Source organism: Buceros rhinoceros, unplaced genomic scaffold, assembly GCF_000710305.1.
Source record: "Buceros rhinoceros silvestris isolate BGI_N320 unplaced genomic scaffold, ASM71030v1 scaffold19154, whole genome shotgun sequence".
NCBI lineage: Eukaryota > Metazoa > Chordata > Aves > Bucerotiformes > Bucerotidae > Buceros > Buceros rhinoceros.
The window spans coordinates 19,924-30,269 of record NW_010407892.1 but is presented as its reverse complement, the minus strand read 5'-3'; the positions used below and the strand labels follow the sequence as shown (position 1 = coordinate 30,269).

The 10,346-nt window shown below is 38.1% G+C and overlaps 1 protein-coding gene across 1 annotated transcript in view; it reads left to right on the top strand.

Moving 5' to 3' along the window:
• Positions 1 to 305: 305 nt before the first annotated feature.
• The window catches only part of PIGG (phosphatidylinositol glycan anchor biosynthesis, class G), a gene marked incomplete at its 3' end in the record, with an annotated part of 27,395 nt that continues 17,354 nt past the window's right edge, over positions 306 to 10,346 (top strand). Inside the window, exons 1-5 of the mRNA XM_010134682.1 lie at positions 306 to 509; positions 1,666 to 1,875; positions 3,084 to 3,272; positions 4,788 to 4,926; positions 7,340 to 7,552. Coding sequence (XP_010132984.1) covers positions 306 to 509; positions 1,666 to 1,875; positions 3,084 to 3,272; positions 4,788 to 4,926; positions 7,340 to 7,552 — 955 coding nt within the window. The remainder of the gene's footprint in view (positions 510 to 1,665; positions 1,876 to 3,083; positions 3,273 to 4,787; positions 4,927 to 7,339; positions 7,553 to 10,346) is intronic.

Below are 10,346 nucleotides of genomic sequence, written 5' to 3'. Positions count from 1 at the left end.
CATCCTCCATTTCGTAGCTTTTCCTTACTTCTACCAATTTTACATTGTGCATTCCATTCACATTTTGTTTTTCTTCCTAGATGCTGTATTGGATTTTTTGCTGTTGTATCATTCCTGTGCTGGATGGCCTGAAAACTTCCTCTGATTACTTCTCATGTTTGCTATTGCTTGCAACTTCTTGCTTCTGGTTGTAAAGTTAATAAAGAAGTCGGAAACTCTCATTTCTGTGGTGAAGATGTCTTTTAACTTCTGTCTAGCTATTGTTAAAACTTTTTATATACTGGGGTTTTTTTTGTTGTTTAGGAATGGTTTCTAACTGGACCAAAATTCCACCACCACTTTTCAAAAAAGTTGTCATTGTGCTGATAGATGCTTTAAGAGAAGACTTTGTCTTTGGATCCAAAGGTAAACAGTTCATGCCCTATACTACTCAAGTTGTTGAAAAAGGGACATCCTATAGTTTCATTGCTGAAGTGAAGCCGCCCACAGTGACTATGCCTCGAATTAAGGTAAGCGGTTTCTTCCACTCACAGATTTTTCATTTGTGAAGGTTTTGAAGCTGGCTTGTTTTGTATGCTTGAAATTCACATGAAAGGCAGATTTGCTGTGTTACTGCAATTTGCGGCTGAAACTCACTTTCCTATAGTAGTGCATGTAATAGAGTCCTGATTTTCCATGACCCAGAGGTGCTTACTGCAGGAAAGGTCAGATCAGGAATCAAAAGAAAGTAGAGGTGCTGAGTAAGAGGAAAAGGTGGCAGCTTTTACTTAAGTCAGTTTGTCTTGTTTCATTTCTTGATTTGATAGCTCTGTGGTGGGAAGGTCTGTGGGAATCAGTTATGGACAGTTAAGGTCCTAGTGCAGGCTTAAATGATTGATAGAATCTTTTTATTTGCGATCAGAGGAAGGCAGAAGCCTCTCAGTTGTCAAATTTTCTAGCTGTCTTCTATCCAAGAACGTTTTTGCTGGTATTTCTCTGAGTTCTTCTAACTTCTGAGAAATCCAGTTTAGTGTATAATTTTTGTCATAGGGATGTTTTTCAAGAACTTAAAAAGAAAACTGTGCCAAGTTCTAGGTAACTAAAAGATGAATTATGGCTGAGTCATGAAAATACATAATCATCCAGACTTCACAGTGATGGATCTGAGTGACAATTCTTGCACTGAAGCTGAGGGAGTGAGATTTCAGGGGTCAGCTAGAAGGCCAGAGAGAGAGTAAGGGGGAGGTAGTCTGGTAACTCTTGATAGATATACTTCATCACATTTTCTAGAAGGTTCTTCATTACTGTTTTGAATGTGGTACAGTTGTTATTGTTAAGTGAGTTAACTTGGGCCTTCTAAACGGTCTTTTTGCTGGTTTAATGACCGGTAGATGAAGCAAGTTTAAACTGGCATACAAAGCTGTTTTGCTGTCCACTAATTAACAAAATATTACTTCTACCTTTCTGTGAAGATATTATCTCTGACATCAGCTAGCAGGAGGTGTGATGTGGCGTGGCAGCTCATATGTTCTTTTACTTTATTATGTGCATTTATTGAAAGTATAATTTTTCTACCCTTTGCTTCATTGCTTTCTGTTAATGCTAATGCTGTCTTCTGAGTACTGGAAACTTCCTGCTTTCTGTTAACATGTCTTGCCTTTTTTTTTTTTTCCTTGTTATATGTAGGCTTTGATGACAGGTAGCATACCTGGTTTCATTGATGTTATTGTGAACCTCAATTCTCCAGCTCTGTTGGATGACAATCTGATATGGCAGGCAAAAACAGCTGGGAAAAGAATAATCTTTTACGGTGATGATACTTGGGTTAAATTGTTTCCAAAGCATTTCATGGAATATGATGGAACAACGTCCTTTTTTGTGTCGGACTTTACAGAGGTGAGAAGCTTTGTAAATTAAATTTTATGAGTATAAACGCACAGTGGCAACTTCTAAGAAGAGTAAGTAAAACTATGCTTCTTCTGAAATATGAACCTGGCAATTAAACAGAAATTGGATTTGTATGTGTTTTCAGTACTGGCAGTGTGGAATTAACTGTTTCAGTCCCTCATGCATATGCTGTGGAAAGTGTTTGTATGATGCAGTAACAAATTGTGGTACTGTATAACTCTCCTGAAATACATGATATTCTCACAAAACTTGGAGTAGAAAGGTAGACCACTTTATTTTTTCAAAAATCCCGCTCTCTTTGTTCCCTGTTTGCTGGAAAATGCTCTCACATTTATATTACTGTGTGCCATCTTTAAAAGACCCATTAATATGTAATTTTGGTCTTTTAGAGGCATACTTTCTATGGTATTATATTGCTTTTGTAGTTGCAATATGAGTATTGCTTCAGTATGTTGTCGAAGAGGAGTAAGGGAGAAGAGAAAGTAAGTGAAACGAATTATGAAAATTCCTGTTTTGGACTCACTGAAAGAGTAAATGGTTTGGCAATTTCAGTTCATATTTTGAACCTTTATGATTTGTAAAACCTGTGGCCATTGATCTGCTGCTTCTAATGTAAGTATTTTATTACCGTGTTTAAGGAAGTTAGATAGGCCTCAGGTAGCACTTTCCAAATAATTTTTCCTTTTTGCCATGTCATGGGTTCTTTTTCTTATAGCAAGTAAAATCTTTTTCCGTTTGCACAGTAGCAGAAATTTAGTTGAAGTAGCAGGAGTGGGTTTTTTCCTCTGTGGTTCCAAGCACTAAAGAGGCTTTTCCCTGTGCCTACTTCTTGTGAAGTGACAAATCAGGAGTGTGAAGGTTGAAAGTGACTGAAAATTTCTTGAAACAGTTTTTGAAAGGATCTGTGGAAGCATAGCAACCCATTTTCTCTGCATGCGATCTGATGCCTCATAACCAGAGAAGAGTGAAATGGGTTGAATAAATCTGTTTTGTAAGACAGATTTTTTGACTGCCTGGCATTGAACTAATGAATCTGACTGACTTTTTGTTTTTGTTTTTCTTGTTAACATTGTGAGTGACTGTAACTCTCATCAGCTTCTACAGAATTTTCATGGATCATGCAATCTAATATTTCTATGCTTTTTACAAGGGGGAAATTATTTTTGCCTATTAATTATTTTCCATTTATTTCTGAGGTTGATAATAATGTTACCAGGCATTTGGATAGAGTGTTAAAGAGAGAAGACTGGGATCTCCTCATACTACATTACCTAGGGCTGGACCATATTGGACATATGACTGGACCGAACAGCCCATTAGTGGGACCGAAACTTCGTGAAATGGATAATATCCTGCAGAAGATTCATATTTCTCTTCTTTCAAAGGTCATATAGCTCCTTCTTCGATTAATGTCTGTGAGTTGTGGACTAACTTTAAAATGCTTGCTTGTTTATGGGTGGTAACTTGTTTATTCCTAGACCAAAGTGGGTATTCTGTTCTTTTCCTTCTCTGACTATTCCCCAGTTCACAGTATAGTGTTACATTTTTAAGGATTTACTGGCTGACCTTAGTAACATCCGTTAGCCGTCTTTTCTGAACAGCTGTGGGAAATAACTCCCCCTTGTGTGTAGGAAGAGGAGAGGAATGCATGCCAAAATTCCGTTATCACTCATAAACTAAAATGGTGGCTGGTGTGCTTTCTAGTAATGAAATTCAGCAGGAGGAATAATGGGCATGTATAGCCAATGGCTCTGATTTCTACAGTTGTGAAGGCATACCTAATTCGTAGATATTGAAAAGATTCAAATGGAAATGATGGTTATAAACAGCATTTTTCTTATGCTAAATGTAGTGCATAAATTACCGAATCTGAATCTGTTTCTAGATTTGGAAATACAGGATGTCACTTATCTATATAGTCTGGATGTTGAAATACCAAGTCCTAATTCAAAGTGGCCTGAAGCTTTTTTTCTTCTTTGTTTTTGGAAACTTCAATTCAGAATAGCTGCTCATAAAACTTGAACGGCATTTTCAGAGAAATAGGTACTATTGTATGGGAAGAGAGGTTAAATCTTGCTTGTGGAAGTTATAATCTCGTGAGTGTTGCAGTGGTTTTGCTGCAGTTTGTTAGTATGTTTTGCTGTTGCCAACTGTATGCAAACCTTCATCTCTGTTTTAGAATACAGAAATAATAAAACCAACCTGACTTCTACAGGTACTGGTAATAACTAGAAATGAGAGAAAGCTTCTGTGGTTTTGAATGACAGTATTTTTTTTTTGGCCCCTTCAATTTGTTAACTCAAAATTGTAGGACAGGCCTCACTTATGCTTCTGTTTCCCTTTCTTCAGAGAAATAAATATCATTTGACATCAACCATGTCAGAATTCTACCCCCAAAGTACTTGAGAGACTAGATACTATTAGAAATGGGATTATATTTTTATATTAAATTTCTATTATAATAGTATTTACATTAGAAATAATTTAGTATTTGTAGTATACGAAAAATTCAATGAATCTGAAGAATTGGAGAAGGTGAATACTTCTCTGTTAATGCTGCTTCTTCTGGACTCCCACAGTATGATGAACTTTATTTAATCCTTCAGTCAGTTTCTTGTGATTCTGTAAATGAGGGGTTTTTTTTTAAAGGTTTTTCATGGCTTTTGTAACATACCAGCAAGTGGGTTAGATATGAATGTGTGCCTTAACTGTTAAAAAAAGAATACTACTGAATAATACTTTGCTGCAGACTTCTCTTATCTGTCCCATGTGTGAGCCAATTTAAAAAAGCTGAATTTATTTTGAGAAATATTAATGTGTGAAGATGATAAAGATAATAAAGCATTATATATATGCATCTTGTTTGTACAGTAACTTAAATTTATTTCTGTAACTTGCAGGAAGAAGCTTCTCTGCCCAACTTGCTAGTTGTTTGTGGGGATCATGGGATGTCTGAAACAGGTAGTCATGGTGGTTCTTCAGAAGGAGAAGTGCGCACTCCACTGCTGTTTATCAGCTCTGCTTTTGAAAAGAGAAGTGGTAAGTATCAGAGAAGCGTGACCTTTTTAAGAACTCGTTGCCATCTCTAATTTATATTGGTTCTAGAATTCTTCCTGAAAAGTGCTTTGGTTTGTTCTACAGATGTCTGGCAAGGCCCATTCCATGTGACCTAAAACTCTGGTTTTATCTAGAATTTGCATCTGGCATTGTGAAACCATCACTTAAGCTTTGTAACCACTGAAAGAATTGAGTATTTCTCAGTTGATAACTTTTTGCAGCACTGACTTAGTTGAGTGAGAGCTAATGAGATCTGTGGTCATGATCCTGAGATACTGGTAAATGGACAGGATTAGAAATAAAATCATGTTTGGAGTGAGTTTTAAGTTTTGTCTTTCTTCGCCAGAATGTTTTTCTGACCTTCATTCTTCCCTCTCAGACAGCCAAAATAGAGGAATGAGTAACAATTTTTCATGCTGAGGGTAACAGGAAGATGGAAGAATTGCCCTTGTGAAAGGGTGAGAGATGACAGCTTTGAAAACATGACTTAATTGCTGAGCGTTAAGGAAAGAATATGGAGCATGACTGTATTTACTATATTGTCCAAACAGTTAGTTTTAAGTCATTGATGTGAGTTTATCTGTTTCCAAAACTCATTTTCTACTTGTATAATATAGCTTAAGGTAAGAGGCAAGAAGGGAATGGTGTGGCAGAGAATCTGTAGTTCAATTTGTAGAGTTGTGCTTAAATAAACTCTTGTCTGCATAAATCGGTGGAACAGAGTTATAGCAGGAGTGGATATTTTCTTCAAAATACTTTCCTCTGCCTTTAGTTTTGCCTGTTGGTCATTTCCATCCAAGTCCTTTTTTTTTTTTTAAAGAAGGGAATGGTGTGGCAGAGAATCTGTAGTTGAATTTGTAGAGTTGTGCTTAAACTCTTGTCTGCATAAATCGGTGGAACAGAGTTATAGCAGGAGTGGATATTTTCTTCAAAATACTTTCCTCTGCCTTTAGTTTTGCCTGTTGGTCATTTCCATCCAAGTCCTTTTTTTTTTTTAAAGCCTGTTTGCAGAATCTTGCATTTTTTATCTTGCTGGAGGTTCCTGCAGCACAGTGAAAGTGCAGTTATCTGTCTGTCCTTTATAAAGCTGTTATCCAGCTGCAGTAAAGCAAAAAAGCAAAAACTTGAGGAGTCTCTGAACTTTTTTCAGATATAAAACCAAAACAAAGCCAGGGGCTAACCAAAGCTCGCAGATAAGTTTTAGCTTTATAAATTTCACCAGTTTGTGTTCACAACCAGGCCACATGAGTGTAGATGCAATCTGTGATTTACACATGAATGTAAATGCAATCTCTTGTTCGTTGGGATTAGTTTCTCTTAGGTTTAAATTGAACTTGCAGTTTTTACAATACAGTGAAATACATCTATTTACCTCTCTTTTGGGATTGAGTTTGTGATTACTAATGACGGCCATGTAAATATCCTGCAGCTTGCTTCTCATTGTTATAGTAATCAGAATTCTAGTGAAGGCCCCTTATGATCCTGCTGTAAATGAAATGTACTGTTATTAATTTGGTAGACCTGAAAATAGTAATCCTGTGGGCTTTTGCATTTAGAGTGCTGTCAGAATATTACTTGTGTAGCCTTCTACCGAGATGTGTCACCCACGAATGGCTAAGTGCATTTGGTAGTTTGGCTTTTTTTAACCAGTTAAGAACTTGCCTTTAAAGATAAAATCTGAAAACTGCTGTCATACAGGCACTCATGCAAAGACGCTTTGGGGATTATAGAACAGCATTCTGTACAAGTATGGGATTAATCAGAGCTAGATGAGAAATGGGAGAAGTTCTAATGCTCTTAAAGGAAGCCTTGAGAGTAGTAAAGACTGTATATAGAATTCTTTCTGTACTGTACTTAAGTCAAAATACTCAATGCCCGGAGTCACAAAGAGAATGAAGTAAAAGCATAATAGAAGAACACTGTTAGGTAAATAGTAAAGCACACGGCAAAACGATTGGCAAGAAAATCTTAAACAAAGTGTTACTTACCTTAGTGAAATTATTCCTGCACGTAGATGTCTGTGGGATTGAAGGCTAATCCTGATAACTGCAGTAAGGTAATCAGATCTTGCACAGAAGCCTTTAAAAATTGCTGGTAGTATTCATGTGATGCTTAGAGTCGTTGCTAGCATTGAAGAATGATACTTGCTGAGAGTTGAATAGATTTTGTTCTTACAACAGCAGAGGACAGCAGCTGAAAAAGATCACTCAGGTTTCTGTAGATTACTTAATATAGCTGTTCTAACACCAGTGAAAATATTTGGAAACCATCAAGATGGCAGCTCTCGCTGGAGAAATAGAATGGGCCTGTTACTGAAATACTTTATTTTTTAATCTTTTTTTTAATCTTTTTTTTTTCCCTTTCCTCTTTGCCTTTTTTTTTTTTTTGATTCTAGGTCCTCTAACCCAACCTGAACTTGTGCAGCAAACTGATTTAGCTAGCACACTGGCAGTAGGTCTTGGTCTACCAATTTCAAGAAACAGTGTTGGGAACCTTATACTGCCAGTCGTGGAAGGCAAGACAATGAGAGAAAAACTACGTTTTGTGCATTTGAATGGATTCCAGCTTAGCAGGCTGCTGCAAGAGAATACACCTGCGTATGAAAAAGGTAAATCAGCTAAAAAAAAGTCACATATACAAAAAGAGATTGTCTATAATGCTGTTTGAGCTTTTATGTTCAAGAGTATGGCATACTTTTTTTCATTTTTATGTATGAATTTACTTGGAGTGAGAACCTAGAGAACTGCGAAGTTGGTTATTAAAAATACACATGCGTGCATATGTGTGTGTGTGTGTGTTTGTGTATTTGGAGGAAAGAATAAAAAACAGGTGGGAAAAATAAACCGAACCTAGCAATATGTCGTATTTCATTAGGAAGATGGTACAACCTGCAATATAAGTAAGCAAGTTAACATGATAATCACGTGAAAAAAAAACAGTGAGTCAGAGGATCAAGGAGAGTATTTTACTGTGGATGTTAAAAGGTATTGTTGTCTTAAAGTGACTGAAGCTTGAAGTCTTTGTAACGTTATTTATAATCTGTCAAAACATTAAAATAACTGGATGAGAATGAAGGGCTGTGTTACAGCTCTGAATAGTTCAAGTGGATAACAACGTAAAGTTTAGCAAGATGATCATTGTAGGTCAAGAATTAATCGTCTTTCAACACTGTGGCTTCCACTCATAAACCCTGTCCAGGACTCTAAAAACGCAAATGCTGCTTATGGTAGCAATATGTCAATAGCAGGGCTCATGCTTCATCTATTTTGATATTTCTTTTTTGCACAGATTTCCTCACTTAATCCATTTGTTTTAAGTGATTAAACTTGTCCTATTGGTGGAGTTCACAATACAGCTGGGTTACTGAAAATTCCAATGTAAAATTTTATCTGATGGTACTTCTGCAAGCGCTGGTGAAACATATGAAGTTTCTACTAGCTTCTGGTTTATATATTCACTTTTGTTGTATTTTTGTCCAGGAACAGCTTATTTTCAACTTGTTGTTTTCATCTGAGTAGTGAAATCAAAATTGCTGAAGATGGAAATGTGAGAAATTTTTATGCTACTTATGACTGCAAACAGCTATTAGAGGTGCTAGTCTGCTGGAAAGGTAGGGGGTTGAGGGTCAAAGCATCCATGACATGATGAGCTTCTCTTCTTTCAGTAACGGAGAATCTTAGTAACATGGAACTAGATCCAAGTCATGGGAGCTTTTTTTGCAGAGTCTTAAGGTGAATTCTGCCTGTTGCTGTAAACGTCTGTGGTTTTTCTTAGTCTTCTAGATATGCAAGGCTGTAGCTCAACACTTTGGTCAGGATGATTAAGATGAGAAGGGAAAAGAGATATGCTGATTGTTTGGTGGTGTTTAGTTGATGTGGGTACTTCAGACCCTAGAAATACTAAAGAAAGTGTTACTAACTTAGTGACTAATGCTGCATGTAGTTTAAAAGCATGCATGATTGGCCCTTTTTTGGGGGTTGCTTCTAAGTGACAGTGAGTGCCATCCCACCTATCTCACTACAGGCACATACACATGTATGCATATCTGTCATGGTTCCTGCAGGAAGGGGATTATCTTGCAAAGTCATTATATTCAGTAATCAGATTTATCTTCAGGAAGGATGCCTATTTTTAGAAAGGGTAAAAAGGAGGACTATGGGACCTACTGACCAGTCAGCCTCTCCTCTGTGCCCAGTAAATCGTTGAATGATTCTGCTGGAAGACATGTCAAAATATGTGGAAGACAGGAAGGTTGTTAGAGATAGCCAACATTGCTTCAAGAAGGGCAAATTCTGTCTGACTAATCTAGTGGTCTTCTATGATGGAGTAACTGCATCAGTGGACAAGAGAACAGCTATGGATGTCACCTACCTTGACTTCTGTGAGACTTTTGAAAACCAGTAGCGATTTGTGACCTAGTGAAAGATGACCCTGCCCATGGTGTCACTGGTGGATTAGATGACCTTTAAGGGTACCTTCCTTTCCAACCCGAACCAATCTTTGATTCTATGATGTAAGTTGGGAAGGTGAGGAGGAAGAGGTTACCCATTTATGGGAGAGCACTGGCAGTGCATAGAGCTCTGTCTGGGAGTGGATGATGAAACAGTTGAGAACTTCTGGGTCAGGATTAGAGGACAAACCAACATGAGCAATATTGTTATGGGTGTCTGCTACAGGCAGCCTGATTGGGACCTACATGAGGAAGCCCCATGTTTGCCACCTGTGGTGCTCATATGGTGCTTTGACTGTCCTGTTGCCATTCAGGCTAGGAAGGTGAACAGTGAGGTGGACTGAAAAGTGGCTCAGCTGCTGGGCTCACATGGTTGTCATCAGCAGTACAAAGCCCACCTGGAGGCTGGTATCAAGCGATCAGCTGCAGGCTTGACACAGGCTGATACAGATGCTTAACATCTGTATTAATGACCTGGCTGATTGGACATATTGCTTCCACAGCAAGTGTGCACAAGTTACAAAACTGGGAGTAGTGGTTGAATCAGCAGGAGGGTGTGCTGCCACTTAGAGGCGCCTTGACAGGCTGGAGAAATAGGCTGACAGGAACCTCTTAAGATTCAACAAAGGGAAGTGCCAAATCCTACACCTAGGAAGAAATAATCCCACGCGCCAGTGCAGATTGAGTACCAGCTGGTTGGAAAGCAGCTTGGTAGAGAAGGACAGGAGGTCCTTGGGGACACCAACTTGAACATCAGCCAGCAGTACACCCTTATGGAAGAAAGGCCAACAGCGTCTGAGACTGCATTAGGACCGCAGTCATCAAGAATGTCAATCCTTCCTCTTTCCACAGCTGTGGTGAGACCACATCTGAGGTCTGAGGTCCAATTCTGAGCTCCCCAGACAGTGGGCAGAAACCGATATACAGGAAATTTTGTTTAAATGAAAGAACC